Here is a 19,296-nt window from a genome sequence, read left to right on the forward strand (position 1 = left end):
AACCACATTATATACAATACTAGATGTCAGTACTTCTCCAAAATATACATACAAAATCTTACCCAAAATGCCCCACCCGATCACCTAGGGACCACTCAAAAATGTTTCTTCCAAAATACTCACCCTATAGATTGGGTGGCACAAGATCCCCTCTATCTCCGTGCCTGATCTGCTTGCTTACCTAGATCACTTGAAAAGTGATAAATTACTGAGATGAGATAACTCTCAGTAAGATGAAATATGTTATTACCAATGTGTAGCATATGAGTTTGCATAATTGTAATATCTGATTTAAAAGTACTATATGTTGTAAGCAACTGGGTCTGAGAAAACACATATAAATAAAACACAGTATAACTCACCCTTATGTTGCTGAACATAAACTGTTTTCCTGAATATTCTATTCAAAATACTTTTAATATCCATAGGTATGACTGTGGTTTATGTAAATCTAGATATATAATAATAACTGAGAAAACTTCCCTGGATGGATAATTGAAATTTATGAATTAACCCCTTATGACAGGGTTGTGCAGCCCATAGGTGGGACTTAACACTGGTTGACCAACCAGGATAAGTCAGCTGAACTCCGATAATCATATTGGCCACCTCAACCCTAACTGACAGGGAGCCTGTCCACAACAAAGGCACGATCAACTACTAAAAATCCACATATTATATGAGATATGTGGTTGCACTTTGAACTGAAATAGCAACGGTAGTGTGCTCTGAAAACTGACCTGGTCCATCAAGGTCTGATACTATATATTTTATAACTGTTATTTTTATATTACTGTTTAACCATGATTCTGTTTAACTAAAATAACCATAACGCTATAATTAAATGATCTGAATAAACTGAAGTATCTGTATGTTATGGTTCTAAATCTGTATATCATGGTTTACTGGAACTGAATTTCCTTTTTCTGTATAAGCTGTAAAAATCATAAATTTGCATAAATTATAATTCTGATTAATACTATGTCTCGTGTTTTTTGTATAAATTGTATATTCATGGTACTAAGAAAACTAAATATTTTAACTCTGTAAAACTACATAAATCCCGATAACATGAAAGTTGTATAAATTATGTATTGTACTAATAATTTCTCATGCCACACAATTAATTAAATAAAACATATAAACTGAAATCTATAAAACTATATATTTTTCTTATTCTAAAAACACCTATAATCATATATCATATTTTACTGGTAAGTATTTCAAAATCAGCTGGCATAGCATATTTTCCTTACCTGATAAATTAAGCTCGTCTACTAATTCTAATTCACACCCACGGTGTTCATAATTCTAAAATCCTAAAATACACACACACACACACACACACACACACACACACACACACACACACATATATATATATATATATATATATATATATATATATATATATATATATATATATATATATATATTTCCCTTTCAATGAATTGAAAACCCAAAATAATTTTCATACTTATATTTCCTGAATTATAAACTGTTCACCATCTCACCTGAGTTCCTGGGAACACCCTCTATGTAACGACTTGATTTTCATGCCATTTTTTTTATATTATATGTATATATATCATAAAATTATACTACTCTGATACCCTGAATAAAATCTATAACATTATCCTGATCCAAGTGGGGACCAGGAAGCCTAAACATCCATAAAATTTCCTATGTAGCGGTAAACAAAAAGGCATACTTCCACATTTACAATACCAGAGTTCCAGTATTCCCAAAATACCTACATACAACGCAAACATCTCCCAAAAATCTTTCGTTTAATCTCCTAGAGACCACTAAAAAATGCATCTTTCTAACAATACTCACCCTATAGACAGGGCAGTACTGCAGTCCCCTTTACTTCCAAGCCTGATCTACTCGCCTATCTAGTTCACCTGAAAAGTGATAAATTATTGGGATGAGACAACTCTCAATAAGATGAAATATGCTATTACCAGTGTGTGATAGATGAGTTTGTATGACTGTAATACCTGATTAAAAGTACTGTATGATGTAAGCAACCGAGTCTGAGAAAACACATATAAATAAAACACAGTATAAGACACACCTATGTTGTTTAACATAACTGTTTTCCTAAATATTATATTTAAAATACTTTTAATATTTTTATGTATGACTTTGGTTTCTGTAATTCTAAATATATAAAAATATCTAAGAAAACTTCCCTGGATGGATAACTGAAAGTCATGATTTAACCCCTCATGTCTGGGTTATGTGGCACGTAGGCAGGACTTAACATTGGTTGGCCGATCAGGATAAGTCAACTGAACTCCGATAGTCAAATTGGCCACCTCAACCCTAACTGATGGGGAGCCTGTCCACAACAAAGGCACAATCGACTGCTGAAAATCTACATACTATTTGACATATGTGGTTGCACTCTGAACTGAAATAGCTACGATACCATACTCTGAAAACTGATCTGGTCCATCAGGGTCTGATACTTTATAAATACAACTAATATATCTATATTACTAATTAACCATGATTATGTTTAACTGAAATAACCATAATGCTGAAATAAACTTATACGAATAAACTGAAATATCTGTGTGTTATGGTTCTGAGTCTATATATTATGGTTTTCTGAAACTGAATTTCATATTTCTGTATAAGCTGTAAAAATCATAAATCTACATAAATCATAAATCTGGCTAATACTGTGTATATAAATCGTGAGTGTTCTTACTTTAAAGGTTTGCTTTCTCCAATTTGTGTTTGATTGAGATTATTTTGTTTGAGAGTAAGACCTTAAGTTTTTATTAGGAGACTTTATCAGTATGTCTTCCTTAAGAAAACTTCATTTGAGCTTCTGAGTGTTGCATTGTCATTGCAATATCTTAAGAGTTCTTATTCGATTTTGGTTGCTAAAATATTTTCAAATCATTTTCAAATATCTCGTGTGTTTCATTTTGAGAAAAATACTTGGCGAGATATTTGTTTATATTATAAAGATCTTTGTTACAATATTCTTTGATTAGCATTAACTTTTGAACACAAAGATCAAACCATTTACAAACAAAATCTGAATATCTCTTGAGGCTTATACTTTCAGAAAAATATTTGTTGAGATATTTAAAGTGTGCTAAGGATCTTTGTTTGCGTATTGTGATAGAAATCATTATTTTAACACACAAATCATATTATTTACACTCTCACACACTAATTGCAACATTTGCATAAATATTTGAAAGTAGACATTTAGACCACATTGAGCTTACTTCATTATATCATTCAGTAGTGTATGTGGCTGTTTGTATTGGGTACATGTCTTCTTTATAAGAAAGCATAATCACTGTACCAGTCTTATTGAGAAAAATATTGTTATATTTCAGGCGTGGCCTAAGGGGGCGGTAATCCAACCCGATAAGGATTGTGTGTAAAGGTTGAGGTCAACCCTGTGCTAATTGACTTGGTTGTTTACATGCCACTCCACCTGCTTAAGTGAGCATTATAGTGATAATTCATGTGCTTGTTAGCCAAGGTGGGGACGTAGGTAGTTTGGCGAACCTCGATAATACTTCTGGGTGTCACTTACTTTTTATTTGTTTTTGGTACATGTTTGGTTGAGTAAATTGTGCTATTTAATTTTTGCTACATATTGCAATTGATTTATTTTTTTTTTGCACTAGATTGACTTTAGGGTTGTGAAAATACTGTTGTTAGGATATTGACCTAGGGCATCAATTTTAAAATACCAATTCACCCCCCTTTTGGGATCATGGTAAAGCTAACACTAGATTTGTCACGTTTGTTGGATCGCTTATGCCCACTTCCTTTCCCTTGGATTTCCACGTTCAAGGTTGAATTTGAAGTGAAAGCATTATTTGACTGCATCTTGATCTCTTCCGTCAAAATCATGTTGATGACCTCGTCAAACTTCACCTTTGATTTTCTTGCGAAGCTATTAATTACAGTAACGATACCTTTCCAGTTCTCTTATTGGCGGCTGATGGCTGCTCGTAGATGTTGGAAAGCGCATCTATAAGAGACTTGGTGGTTGTTATGTGCTTGATATTGAAGGCAACATACTTTGCCACTGTCATCTTGATAGCTCTGAAAGCTTTGCGGTCAAGTAACTCTCACTTGCCCTCTTTCATGGATATCGACTTTCCCTTCAATGGTAAGTGCATATCCTTACAAAAAAAGTAGTCCTCAATATGTATCTTCCAGAAACCAAAATTGGTGTCATCAAACATCTTGATCTTTAATCTCTTTTCATTAGACATTTCGATTTGCCTATCCAAAGATGGAATTAGCTTAAATAGACAGCACGGTTGGATCTAGGATGACCGAAAACCTTGGAAATGGTTCAAAACTTTTGAAAAACGGACCTGAAATGGCTCTAAAAACCTCCTCAAACTTTATGGTCAAACTTTATTAAACTTAACAAAATATTCTCCTCTTTAACGGAATATGTTGACACTGTTATTGCTGACATGGCCGCTGATGTGGCACGGTGGGTCCCAGCAACTGACATGGCACAGTGGGTTCCGATGTTGACGTGGCACGATGGGTCCCACTACCGACATGGAACTGAAATGGACATTGACTGGACGTTGACGTCGGCTCTTCCTCAAGCTTAAGCTATTGTCGTGAGCTTGCCGACATGTGAGGGCGCGTAAGGGCATGTGAGGCTACACATCGGCTACTAGGAGGCACGTAACATCGACGACAATCTGTTGGAGGCACACATTGGTGCTTGCGAGCTCTTGGGACTTTCGTTTGAGCTACATTTTGCTCTATTGACTTCGTCTCGTTGAGAGAAACACAATGGTCGACTCAAAAATCAATTTCAAGATACTAGGCAGAGGCTTTAATCTGATGATTTTGCTCCAATCTAGCTCAAATACCAATTGTTAAGGATCTAGGAACAAGAATCACACACAAGCAAATATAAATGGTTCAAAACCTTATAAATGGTTCAAGACGTTCGAAAAACGGATTTGAAATTGCTCCGAAAACTCGGTCAAACTCCGTTAAACTTAACAGAATATTCTCCTCAACGGAATATGCTAACGCCGTTACTGTTGACATGGCATGGTAGGTCCCAACTACTGACATGGTAGCTGACGTGGCACAGGTGGGTTTTGTCACTAGCATGGCACGATGGGTCCCACTGCTGATGTGGCGCTGACACGGACATTGATTGGGCGTTGATTGGACTTTGACATAAGCTCTTCTTCAAGCTTAAGTTATCGCCATGAGCTCATCGGCGTGTGGGGGCGCGTGAGGGCACGTGAGGCTACGCACCGGCTACTAGGAGGCGCGTGACGTCGACGATAATCTGTCGAAGGCACATGTTGGCATGTGCAGGCTTGTGGCACCTTCGTTCGAGCTCCGATTTGCACTGTTGGCTTCGTCTCGTCGTGAGAACCACGATGGAGGGCTTAAAACTTAGTTTCGAGACACTGGGCAAAGGCTCCGATCTGATGATTTTGCTCTGATCTAACTCCGATACCAATTGTTAGGGATCTAGGAACAATAATCACACACTAGCAAATATAAACCAGTAAGAAATAAACACCAAGATTTAACGTAGTTCGACCTAAAATTGACCTACGTCCATGGAGCACACTAATCTCACTAAAAATTGGGAGAAAAATACAAGGAGGAGGAGGAGGCAACTGCACTCAACTCAACTCTCTCTCTCTCTCTCTCTCTCTCTCTCTCACACACACACACACACACACACACACACACTCTCACACACACACACACACACCTCTTGCACTCTCACCTTCTTAACAATTCCACTTCGTTCCTCACACATATTACACACACACACACACACACACACACACATATCCTATATATAACCATGAGTGGGGGTGAAATTCAATAGTAGTTGACTTAATTTCAACCAAGGTGGGCTAAGGTTGGTGGAGGTGGCTACCAGTCTCCACCGGAACTCAATAATTCAACGGAAGCGGTTGGGGTTTGTGGAGGTGGTTGCCGACACCTCCACTGCAGCTTAACAGGAAATTCACGTTTTGTACGAGAGACAATTAATGTGTAAATTACCTACCAAAACAAGGGATGATATAGGTGTAGTCATTTTTTATATGATTGTGGGTTAATTGCTTTTGTTTCTTATTTCTCCATTCATTTTGTTATCATTCACGGGAACAAACAGAAAAAGGGAGGAAAAATTAATGTTGTTGAAGGATGCACTTGTGAACATATCATTTTTTGTCTTGAGAAGTAGTGTGAGAGTAAAAGTATGAATGCAAAAACAATACTATAATAATAATAACCTGAAAGTGTGTCCTCTGGGTGACTCATATGGTAAATTTAAAATTTTTTTTGTTAAAATATGAGATATCCGATATTGGGTTACGACATTTCATTTTAAATAATATCTTGGTATTTAAGTGTAGAATAGTAAAGGAACGAGTCTATTATCCTGGTGGATTAATCGACCGTCTAAAGGATCTTGAACACTTTTGTTAAAAAAAAACAATAACATGAAAGAAAGAACATGAAGCACACATAAACACTACCCAAAAAAAAAAAAGTTAAGAGTGAAAACCTAGTGATATATGTGCATAAAGCGTGCCTGTGTATACGTGAATGTTTCTTAAAATATACATATTATCATTAGCAAATGCATAATCTATGTTTGCATAATCCTATATTTGCATAAAAACAAAACATATTACCAAATTCATTCTACCTATAAAACAAATTTTCATTATAAATCATCAAATAATTAATATTCATCTTTGAATAAAAAAATTAAAATTTAAAATGTCTATAATTCATAAATTTTAAACATAAAATGTTTGAATCGAACAAATGATAATTTAAAAAGTACTAAAATTATTAATTTGCATTATTTATAGAATAATTTAAAATTTTCAAATCTCAAGATTCCATTTGAATTATGATTTTGTTTACCAAGAAAAAGTTTTTTATTTTTATTTATTTATTTAGTTTTATCTTTCCATCTTCCAAGTCTCACACTGTTTTTTCACCTCTCATTTTCGTGTAGCTTGCTTAAAAATAAAAAAATAAAATTGTGCAATTAGGTCACGACCTTTTTTTTTTCTTTTGAAAAAAGGCAAGTGTCAACACGCGAAAGGTGCAAAACGCGAACGATATAAGGACGACCCGATTTTGTTTCGCTTTGGTTCATCATCTAACTCTGGACTGCCGGCGCAGGCAACAGTTTCTCCTCGAACCCTAACCCCGCCTAGCTTGGAAGCTTTACTGAAAAAATTCGCAGTTATTCTGATCGAGTTCGAGTCGCGGAAGAAGGCTGGAACTCGACAATTTTTTTTTCCTAAAATGGTTTAGGGTTTATGCTAAATTGTTTGGTTCATTTGGAGAGACACACATAGAGGGATCTCTGCGGGAGCTTGATTACTTATCGAGGTAAGCGATGTAATTTTCTGAATTGGCTACTTTGCATATTTCTTTCGTTGGTAGATTTTCGTCTAAGTCATTTATCAAATGGTTTCCTTTACACCGTTGTATGTTTCAATTTTTTTAGGGTTTTTGTAGTTTGTTTGGGATTTGTTGCTTTGGCATTCTTTGGTTCTTGATTTTTATTTTAGGGTTTTCGAAAGATAATATGGTCATAAAAGCATTCAAGTGGGAACAAAAAAAGAGAAAAAAGAGAAGGAAATGAAGAACAAAGAATTAGATGGGTAAAAATTTGTGAAAGAGAAAGATCGAAGCTCCTTTGCTGGAGGAGCCCAAGACAAGGTTGCTTCAGGTTGCTCATTGGCTCAGCAACTTCATGTATTTATTTATTTTTCAGTTGTGAGTGTAGAGTATCTTCCTGGAAAATATTCTTCTCCCCTTTCGCAATGTTTCTGAACAAGAAAATGGAGAGTGATTACTTCCCCTCTTTTTGACATTCTATAATATTTTTTTTTTCTCTATTTTTATCTATTTTGACATTCGATTGGGTGAATTGGCGAAAAAGGATTCATATATAGCCAATCCCACCCAGTGGGACTAAATAAAGGCTTCTTGTTGTTGTATCTCTTGTTTCATCTAGTTTGCCAGGAGCATTCATTTGATAGGTAATTGGTTTTATCAAATGTTGCATAATCTGGGGAATGGTAGCAGGGCTTCCTACTAGAGTTTGCGGTGTTAATTCTTTGTTTTCTTTACACCTGGTTGTAGATTAGCGACCCGGGTACATGGCTACTGCAGAGCCTGCTCCTACTTCCCTTGGGCCTCGTTACGCGCCGGATGATCCCAGTCTTCCAAAACCTTGGAAGGGGTTGATTGATGGAAGCACAGGCCTCTTATACTACTGGAATCCTGAAACAAACATTACCCAGTATGAAAAGCCAGCTGCTTTACCACCTCCTTTGCCACCTGGTCCACCACCTGCTGTGTCAACACCGAAGCTGGCTTCGGTACCGTCAGCCCAGCAAGTGCAACCAAATGGCGTGGTAGGTCAGCAGGCGTCACAAATGGTGCAAACCCCACAAAATCATGGGCAAGTAATTCCGCAGCAGCAGGGTTCTCTGGGGGCTTCTGTTCCTCAGCAACAGCATACTCAAATGCCACAAACTGGGCAACAACAAAGTCCTCAATTGGGACAATCTGTGTTACAGCCAGGGCAGCTAACTCCACAGCAGCTTGGGCCACAAATGTTGCAGCATCCAGGGCAGCAAATGCCTCACCTGATCAATCAGCAATTACCACAACAGATGGGGCCGCAAATGCCATTGCAGCCAGTGCAGCAAATGCCACAGCAATTGACACACTCACAGGGGCATCAATTTTCACATCAGCAGATGCAGTATATTGCATATCAGCAATCAATGCTTCCCCAGGGGCCTCAAGCAATGCAGCAACAGAGTCCACATATTGCACAACTGCAGCAGTTTCCCCATCAGCAAGAGCACAAATCAGGATTTGTGCAAAGGGAGGAAATTGATCTTCAACAAGGAAAACGAATTGGGTTTTCTCCATCGCAGGTCCAACAATCTGGCGCCTCGTCTGTGCAGAACTTGCCTACTGGAACAAATTCCATTCAGATGGCACAAATGGGGGTTCAGTCCGGTCAGGCCCAGCAGTTTAGTGGCTCATCAGTCAATTTGCAGCATCCTACTTCATCAGCTCCACTGCAGCAAACTAGGACTGAGTTGGTTCCTCAGCAACATGGTCCCAGGTTTCAGAATCAGGTCGGCCCAGCAATGATGCAAAGTCAGCAGCCAACAGTGCCCCCTGCTGCATTTAAAACAGGTTATGAGGACAATCTACATGGAAGAGGTGGGAATGAATACTACTACAACACAAACAAGGAAGGCCCAGTTATGGCTCCTCAGCAGCCCAAGCTTGCAGCAATACCGATGGCGAGAAATCAGCAGGTATTTTACATTTTATGCATGTCTATCAAAATTTCGTTCTACTTTTGGTATTTGTTCCTGATGTTATACCTGATTTTGATAGTAGTTGCTAATGAATTGGAAGTTAGAACTTACAAGATATACTGATGGAATAGAGAATTCTTCGCCAATCTCAAGTAGTGGGGAATTTGCAATATGAGTACTCATTCCGTCAATCTCAATTCTCAATATTAATTTGTTAAGGGGCAGGATCAAGAGAATTCTTTTGCCAATCTCAAGTAGTGGGGAATTTGCAATTTGAGTACTCATTCTGTCGATCTCAATTCTTAATGTTAATTTGTTAAGGGGTTGGATCAAGCTATAAACATATGCAAGTTGGTTTATATCATTGTGGTACTGGGACGTGATCTTTTCTTGATTTTTATTTATTTTTGGGACAAAAAACTCTTTTTTATTTTATAAAAAGAAAAGTAAGCACCCAATCATAGGAAACAGAAACTGTTGTAAGAGTATAAAGAAGCAGAAAAAGAAGATGTTCTAAACCAACAATTCTGTACAAATAATTGGCCTTTGAGGTGTGTTTGAAATTGATGGCCCCTCTAAAAGATAGATAATCATCTTCCTCATTTTAGCAACCTCTAGAGGAGTGGCGTATGAGTTCTTAATCTTTAGGATGAATATGTGAAATGCAAACTAAAGTCTCGTGTTGACCCAACCAATAGTAGATTCTCCCTCAATCATTTCACTTGAAAGATCCATCTAAGAATAATCCCATAGCCTTTCTAGAAGAACCAAACTCCCTTTCTGGATGGAAGATATGTTATCCAGTGGTCTTGAGTAATCAAGGATTGTATCATGTTGATCCTTGAGAACACCTTCAAGCCTCATTGGTTCAGGTTTACAAAAAAAGCTACTGTCAAAATTACGCTTGATTGATTCTTCACTGGTTCTTTTGCTAGGTTATTCAAAAAGCTAGGTACCAATACTGGTCAAATGATGTTTGAATTAAGGACCATCCAAAATGGGAATGTTCCAATTAACTTTTTCAAACTTTATGGGGACAGTGATCCAGAAGTGGGTAAAATGCCCAAGGAAGGGCCATGTTAGCCACAAACTGGTAAAAAAAAACAGCGTAAATTAATTTTGCTCCTTTTCTGAATTGAATCTTCAAGAGGATGCTGTGATGTGTTATGTAACCAAGAATGGTAGTCAGATATCTTCTCCGTTCTATCATTCCATGTGATCTGATATCTTTCGATAGCAATGGGGTAATTATAATTATACTTATATAATTATATTTGTCTGAAGGGGAATAAAGGAAAGTGTTATGCATTCAGAAGTACAAAGTTTAACTCTAGCCTTTTGTTGAGTGCTTTTGTTTTCTCTAATATTATTTTTTTTTCTCTTTTATTTATTTTATACACATTGAAATTTGTTTGTCTTATGAAATTTGGGCAATCATTAATGGAGTACTTGCTATTCCTATAGGATACAAGGATGGGTGTTCCACTTCAAAATGCCACTCCTGTTCATGCTGGTGGATTGAATGCTCCACCTGGGCCTAACATGCATAACATGTATAATCATGCAACTGGTGGTCCTGCATTTTCTAATATGAGGCAGCCTCCAACAGTTTTTGGATCTTCAGATGCTGCTAATCTCTCACCTGTTGACGTTTATCGTCAACAAAATGAAGTTACGGCAACGGTTTGTATTTTAATTGTCTTAGAACTCTGTTTGTACTTGTACATATTGATGAACATACGTCTGCTTACTTTTTTTAAGTCAAAGAGTAGGGGTTCTTGGTTTGGGTTATTTGTTGTCTAAAAAGTAAAATAATTTCTCCATTGGGTAAGTGGTTCTGGAGATCCCCTTGAAGTTTGATTCCCTTCAGCATAAGGTTATTGAAAGGAATTTGGTTTGCAATAGAATGGATTGGGTGCTAATAGTGGTGGTAGAAATACCCATGAGAGTTCGTAGAAGTTCATTGCTGACTTCTTCTTTTCATTTCCCTTTTCTACTAAGCATAAAGTGGACTGCTGATCTTTCATCTATTTGGGACAGGTTGGTTTGAGGACCCGTTGGTCAAAGGAGGGAGGGTGGGAATTTCTTGTTACCTATTGCTTATCATCATGAGAAGCGTCTTTTTGAGAGGATGTGTGTGTGTGTGTGTATGGAATTCTTTTTCTATGCGTTTCCTTTGTCTTTATGATCTCTTCTTTGGCTGCATAATGCTTGTAGTCCATATTTCATGATTATAGAAGGGGATTTTATTTCTTGCAACTTTTAATTTTGAAGAAATATTAGAGATAGTGTGATTGTTGACTGTTCTTTGTTGCTAAGTTTCTTGGATACTTTTTCAGCTTTCATCTAGGGGGAATTATAGAAATTAGACCTAGGATGGCTTTGAGATCTTTTCTTGCCCCTTTAAGTCGTTACCCCTATGTATTTTCCTTTTGCTAATTCATTCTAAAGCTAGTTTATTTATTTAATTAGTTTTTACACGGACAATTTCCAGCCCAGTTGGAGATCCTACTAGTCTTTGCCCAGGAGGTTGTGCTAATGTGCTTGCAGTGGCAAGACTCATTTCCCATTCCTTCGGCATTGATTAGTGGCTTTTAAGTTGTGAAATAGATTGTTTGTGCTTTTTGGTGAGAATTGGGTCTGCTCAGAGATGTTAGAGGCTTTCTGTGCTCACAAACAGATTATGGCTTTCTGCCATCTTTTCCTGTATTTTAAGGCATTTAGTTGAATGTAATGCACATATTTTCAATGAATGCTCTCTTACTTTATGACCTCTGTTATGGGTTTATACTTTATAGATAGGATTGAGATTGTGGTTTGTTTTAGTGGCCTTTGGATAGAATTGGTTTTATGAAATCCCTTTGGGCTTTCTCCTGTAGGTTTTTAAAAGGGATATGTTTTTCAGACTTCCAGAGGGGTTTGATGTGTTTGCTGTCTTGATATTTCATTCTCTTCTACCTTTTTTTAGTCTTAGTAAGAAAGGGAAGGGTAAAGGATTTACCTGGTGTGAGATATCACATTGTTCGAGGAACCCTATATGCTTTTCTGATTTAGGAGGATGCCTTATCCTGGGCTGTGCATCTCATAATCATCGTAATGAAATTTCTTTTTCTACCCCCTCGGCCCCCCTTTCTTTTTTTTTTTACCTCTGGAGAGAGAGAGAGGATGTGGAATACTTTTGCATCCCAAATTTCTATGAGCATTTGATTTCACTGTTATCTTTGTTCGTTTGCGATGTATCATTTAATTTTCACTTCAATTGTTAATTTTTATTTTAGAAAAAGAATGGTTATGGGTGACTCAGGGTCATTGCATGAAAGACATAGTGCTCTCATGGACTTCTAGTTCATATGTATTTTTGATGTTTGAATCCCATTTGTTGCATACAATCCAAACTCCATGTAATACTTTTATCTCCATTCTTCCAGATTTATGCAAGACAGGCCTTTGAACAGCACCCCCCCCAAAAAAAACATTTGCCTGTAATTATGCTACTTTGCAGAGGCATTTGTATATTGTTAGAAAATGAAAGCAATTTTGAAGGATTGAATAAGATAGACTCCAATCTGAAGGTTTCTCATGTCATTATTCTTTTATTTTTCCTAGTACATAATATGTGGCAAGTATCTGAAGTTTTTATGCCTTAAAACATTGTTGTATTTGATTTGCAAAATTCTTGTTTAACATAATTATGCTGTAATGTTTCTTTCCTCTTGCCTGACCTCCTGCTTTAATATCTTCTTGACCGGGTGGTGTATTTGGACATGTAGTGACTTGCTTGTGCTGATTTTTGAATTAAATTGCTTAGGGTGACAATGTTCCTGCTCCTTTCATGACCTTTGAAGCCACTGGGTTCCCTCCAGAGATACTAAGAGAGGTAGGCTTCTCATGAACTTGTGATCTAATGTCACTCTTTAGGGTTAGATTACACAATATCAGATCCACTTCATTCTTATTGTGTTATTGTTATTTACAAAATTTATACTTTAGACTTATTAGTTCTCACTTGTCGCAGGTGCGATATCTGCTCCAGAGGAGGAGCATATGTCGTACGCTGCTCTGCTATGCGCATTTTTACACATGCAACAACTATTCTGATTTTGGAGGCTGCAAAATGGACAGTTGGAGCCTTTCTTGGTCATCTTCCAGAAGGGTGGTTCCCCTTCATCCGAATCACACCTGATGTGACTGGGATTTCTTGCTTATTAGCTCCTCCTCTTATGTCTATTGCCCCCATTTGCTGCCTCGAGTTGCTTCAGTAAGCAACCGCATACTTGTGTGTTTTTAGCTATTTTCCCCCATTCTTATACAATTTTGAGTTATTGTTTTTTGTTCTTTATACTTCATTTTCAATAAGGGATGAAGGTTTCCGTATTTGTATTTAATTTTCACCAGGTTTCTATGTATGTAATTCTATGTTATTTGTTTTCAGATACATTTTGCCGGTTTTTCTTCTCCTACACCTATTCAAGCACAATCATGGCCTATTGCCTTGCAAAATAGGGATATAGTGGCCATTGCAAAGACAGGTTCTGGGAAAACGTTGGGTTATTTGATCCCTGCCTTCATTCTTCTTAGACGACGCCGTAATAATCCTGTACATGGCCCCACAGTGTTAGTCTTGGCTCCAACTCGGGAGTTAGCGACACAAATACAGGAGGAGGTTATCAAGTTTGGTCGGTCTTATAGAGTCTCTTGCACGGTGGGTCTTAAATTCTTCCATTATAATCATATTGATCAGATTATGTTCTTTTCCAGCTTGTACTAATCATATTCATTGATTTAGTGCTTGTATGGCGGAGCTCCAAAGGGACCTCAGCTAAAAGAACTAGACCGTGGAGCAGATATCGTTGTGGCAACTCCTGGTCGGTTGAATGACATCCTTGAGATGAAGAAGATTGAGTTTGGGCAAGTTTCTCTCCTTGTGCTTGATGAGGCGGATCGAATGCTTGATATGGGTTTTGAACCTCAGATCCGTAAGATTGTGAATGAGATACCACCACACAGGCAAACTCTTATGTACACTGCTACTTGGCCTAAAGAAGTGAGAAAAATAGCAAGTGATCTTCTAGTTAGTCCTGTACAAGTGAACATTGGTAATGTTGATGAACTGGCTGCAAACAAGTCTATTACTCAGGTACACTTGAAATTTATCTTCTATTGTTGGTAGCAAAAGATGCATTGGATTTTATTGTCTCTAGCTGAGACTTTTAAATGTAAGCAATTTATAATTAAAATGGAATTGTTTTTAAGTGAATTTAACTATGCCATATTTTATTTTCCTTTGTTGCCTAAAAAACTATATTTTATTTTCCTTGTTTCTTGGATCTTCCAAGATGATTGAGAGTAGGAACATTTGTTTCTTGTTTCTATTCTCTTTGGTTTCTCTTGTTTGTTGTTGTGGGGGGGGGGGGGCTTTGTTTGGAAGTTGTTGCTTGCATGTCTTGTAATTTTATATTACTTTAAATGTCAGTTTCAAATTATGAACTCCATCTTCAAAACAACAAGTCAACTATACATTCATGCATGCATGGTGATACATACATGTAGACACGTGTGCACATTTGTAATCTCTGAGTGTTCAGAAGGGGGATATGGACAAGGGGTATAGCAAAGGGGAGGAGAAGAAAAAATTGAGGTGATGTGTCAGAGAATGATTATGATGGCATCAGTCAATAAATTAGTTTGTGAATGCTGCATTAAGTTGCATTTGCTACATCATAACCCTTTATAATATCTTTTATTGTTAAATATTTTACGAAATGTTTGTTTAGCATTTATCATTCATTAGCATAGCTTTTATCATTCACTGATTTCCTGAAGGTCTGGCATTTGAAGCTTTGACTTGCAAGCATGCGCACATGCAGTCATGTTTGCAACGCAATAAAATGACTGGAATAAAGTTTGAGTGCTGATTGGTAATGCCAACTTAGATTCTTGTAGTTGCTGAAGTTTTATGGTCATATTTTGAGGTCCCTTTATGCTCATTGTGCATTTAGATGGTATTAATGCTTGTGAAACACATATTGGGGAAATTTGTTTGTTTGCAATAATGTTTTTGGGATGGCCGCTTCAGTTTCGGTGATATACTTTATTCAAATTGTAAATATTTTGCATGAATAAGAGGGAATTGAACCAGAGGCTGCAGGTTTTTTGAGTACATCAGTCTTTCGTAGTCGAGCTGTTGCCTTTACATACCTTTATGCCGTGTTTGGGGTATAGATTTTGACTTTTTAGTCTTGAGACCTTGGATTTTGATTTGTTCAGTGTTCAAAAACCTCAAAACAAATTTGTAGTGTTTTCTCCTTATCCTTTATTCTCAAATAGAAGGTTTGAACTATATTTTCCCAAACACAATTTCAAAGTTTAGCCTGGCCATTGTGCTGTGAAGTACTTACTCAAACTGCTCATATTTTGCTGGTTTATCATTTTGTGATTTTGTTGAATTTTTACAGCCACATTTGTACATTGAAATATCTCTGTATTTTCCTCTCTCTATGACTCCTTTCTTTAGGGGGTATCTCTTGATCCAATTGTAAGGGTGTTACATGCAAAACTTAAAAAGGTTGGAGGTTCAAGTAACAGAAACAGTCTCTCTTAAGCATGAAAATTAGACAACGTACATCATGCTTACTCTAGAAATATTGCGGGTCTTTTGCACTTGGTGTTGAAATTTTTCGGTCCCCCACGCCCCCCCCCCATTTTTTTTTTTTTTTGATATTTGAGATCTCCTATGATCCTGCAGTATGTTGAAGTAGTGTCGCAAATGGGGAAGCAGAAGCGCTTGGAGCAGATTCTTAGAGCCCAAGAACGTGGCTCTAAAGTTATTATTTTCTGTTCCACAAAAAGGTTGTGTGACCAGCTAGCACGCAGTATAGGGCGTAACTTTGGGGCTGCTGTAATTCATGGAGACAAATCTCAAGGTGAGAGAGACTGGGTTCTGAATCAGTTTCGAAGTGGCAAGTCCCCAATTTTAGTTGCCACCGATGTTGCTGCCCGGGGGCTTGACATAAAAGACATAAGGTCAGTTCCTATCTTCTTCTTTTTTCTTTTTTTTTTTTATAGAGAACATGCCATTATAAATGAAAGATGGCATGATTTTTTGGCCTCAATTATGTTTTATTCATTGAAAATTAATAGCAATCTTACAGTATGATACTAATTTTGTATTTGCTCTTTGCAGAGTGGTAATAAACTATGACTTTCCGACTGGGATTGAGGATTATGTTCACCGAATTGGAAGAACTGGAAGGGCTGGGGCTACAGGAGTGTCATATACATTTTTCTCAGATCAGGACTGGAAATATGCTGCTGATTTGATAAAAGTTCTGGAAGGGGCTAACCAGCACGTGCCTCCTGAGGTGCGAGAGATGGCTTTGCGTGGTGGGCCTCCTTTTGGCAAGGATCGGGGTGGGATTAATCGTTTTGATTCTGGCGGCAGCGGTGGGCGTTGGGATTCTGGAGGCCGCAGTGGCATGAGAGATGGTGGCTTTGGTGGCCGTGGTAGCATGAGGGATGGTAACTTTGGTGGCCGTGCTGGTGGCTTCAGAGATGGTGGCTTTGGTGGTCGTGGCAGCGGAAGGGATGGTCCTTCTGGGGGCCATGGTGCAAGAAATGACTTCTTTCCTGGGCGTGGAAACAGGGGGCGGGGATTTGGCAGCCCTGGTGGCAGTCATGTTGGTTGGAGCAGAAATGAACGCGGGCCACATGATCGCTACAACACAATGGATGGGCGTGGTCGTGGGCGTGGACGGAGCCGTTTTGATAACAGGAGAGACTTTCCAGATAGGAGTAGGGGCAGAAGCTATAGCTCTAGCCCAGAAAGGGTTCGTACATGGGGTTATAGCAGAAGTAGAAGCAGAAGTCGGAGTTGGAGCCGGAGCCGGAGCCGGAGCCGGAGCAGGAGCAGGAGCCGTAGCTGGAGGCGGAGCCGGTCCCGTAGCCGTAGTCCTAGCTCTAGTCGTAGCTACAGTCGCAGCCGTAGCCACAGTCACAGTCGCAGCTATGATCGACATGAGAGGCCGCGCGAACAAGATGTTAAGAAAGACCTCACTGTGCAAGAATTTGAGGCTCCTCCTGAAGCAAAGATGTCTCCAATGTCTGCCCTTACTCGGAGCAATGCATTTACAGGTTCTGAGCCTGCAGTGCAGCCAACGATAGTTGAAACTACTGAACCGGTGCAACCTCAGGCTCCAGGAGACCCTCATCACTAACCCCACAGGCTGAAGTTTAGGGTCCAGTGCAGATGACGATTTCTTTAAGTACGATCTCTATATTTTTCACCCTTACGATACTGGTCTACCCTGTGTTGAGAAAGGGTTGCTTTGGCAATTCTGTTTGCAGCAAGAAATGTTTTGGACGACGGGGGTGAGTTTGAACTGGAATTGCAGAGCAGCTTGGTCGAGTATTGAGCTGACTGGATGAGTGTGCGAGAGGGTAAAAATACACTCAAATTCTTTTCCTGTAGGTTGGATGGTAGTGTAGCTTCCAAGCACTTTTTCCCTTTTCTCTGGAGAGGGCTTTTTCATTATCAGGTTGGTGTTGAGAGGTTGGTGTCTGGTGATGCCTCTTGCCCTTTGAACTCCCTTATTTATCCTATTTTTGAGAAAGAAACACAGTTTGAAAGTTAATATTATTATCTCTAATGATTGTTTTTGGGGGGGGGGGGAGGGGAAGAGACATTGTAATGTGAAATCTTCTTAAATTTGTAGTTTTTGCTCAAATCTTCTTGTTTTTAACTCCCATACAAAGAACAGATCGACATTTTCTTGGTTCCTTTGGGGTGGGTGGATTGGTTTCAAAATTGGTAATTTTAAGGTCGTGTTAGGCTACTTCAGGGTGAGAAAGAGAAACCTTGCTGAGATCCTGTACTGTTCATTAATTTCTGCATATGAATTGACTCCTACCCTTCATTGACAATGGGTGGTAGGTGTATTCTGCTTGGCACATTGATGCGTACAACCGCAGAGCTAGACATGGGGTAAACTAAGGGACAAAGGGGGCCATATGCCTATTTATTGTCACATACCTAGCTTTTGGGAAAACAGAAGTTTAGAACTCCTAGGCTTGCTCCTTAACCCTGGGGCACAGCTCAAGTAAGTTTGGACCCTAGGTCGTTGTTTGAAACTTTTAAGAATGAAAGAAAAGAAAGGAAAAGAAGGAGAAAATTTATTTATTTATTTATTATATTAAATTCTATGAGAAATGAAAGTTTATTTTAATGACTAGAAATTAAGAAATATTAAATAATAATGTTGTGTAAAATTGAAATTTTGTTTATGAATTTAATATATTTTTCATCTTCTCTCTTACTTTTGTTGATAATTAAACATAAAAATTTGGATTCTTTAATATTTTACTTTTCATTTCCTAACATTTTTTGAATTCCAAATGGAACATAAGGCTCAATTTAGAACTTGAAAAATGTTAAAGAAATGAAAGGAAAGTATGGAGGAATTTGTATTTTTATATTTGGTTATTAAAGAAATTGAGAAAGAAAAAGAAAAATATATCAAATTCATAAATAAAATTTTAATTTTACAAATCATTAATAATTGAATTTTCTTAATTTTTATTAGTATTAAAACAAACTTTAATTTTTAGTAGTATTTTATATAAAAGGAAAATATACTGAAAAATAAATTTTTTTCTTATTTTTCTTTACTTTTCTCAAATAAAATCCTTGTTCCAAACGAATCCTAAATACATTGAGAAAAGAAAAATGTATATATAATTTTAAAAGTATTTGATAAAAGACGAACAAGATTTTTAAGTTACCATGCCAGAACTGTTTTCCTCCCCACAATTCCTCCTCACAATTTCAGATTCGGCCTCACAATTTGCCCAGTTCTTTAGTTATTTCCTTAATTTCCTATTTGTCCACAATACGATTGGGAGTCTTCACATAGGCTTTGTTATACATAAT

At 37.6% G+C, this 19,296-nt stretch overlaps 1 protein-coding gene across 2 annotated transcripts; it reads left to right on the top strand.

The window, feature by feature from the left end:
* The first annotated feature begins 7,073 nt into the window (after positions 1-7,073).
* LOC131151694 (DEAD-box ATP-dependent RNA helicase 46) lies at positions 7,074-18,016 on the top strand. Of its 2 annotated transcripts, none has more exons than XM_058103042.1 (8): positions 7,074-7,410; positions 8,170-9,368; positions 10,836-11,054; positions 13,180-13,248; positions 13,804-14,073; positions 14,158-14,508; positions 16,117-16,394; positions 16,555-18,016. In XM_058103042.1, exons 2-8 carry the CDS (start codon positions 8,187-8,189, stop codon positions 17,582-17,584), a joined length of 3,399 nt encoding a protein of 1,132 aa, XP_057959025.1. In that variant the 5' UTR covers positions 7,074-7,410; positions 8,170-8,186; the 3' UTR covers positions 17,585-18,016. The 2 variants fall into 2 exon arrangements, with proteins under 2 accessions (XP_057959025.1, XP_057959026.1); XM_058103043.1 differs by having other exon boundaries at positions 10,836-11,042.
* Positions 18,017-19,296: the final 1,280 nt, after the last annotated feature.

The sequence above is a fragment of the Malania oleifera genome, chromosome 3 (assembly GCF_029873635.1).
Source record: "Malania oleifera isolate guangnan ecotype guangnan chromosome 3, ASM2987363v1, whole genome shotgun sequence".
NCBI classification, from domain to species: domain Eukaryota; kingdom Viridiplantae; phylum Streptophyta; class Magnoliopsida; order Santalales; family Ximeniaceae; genus Malania; species Malania oleifera.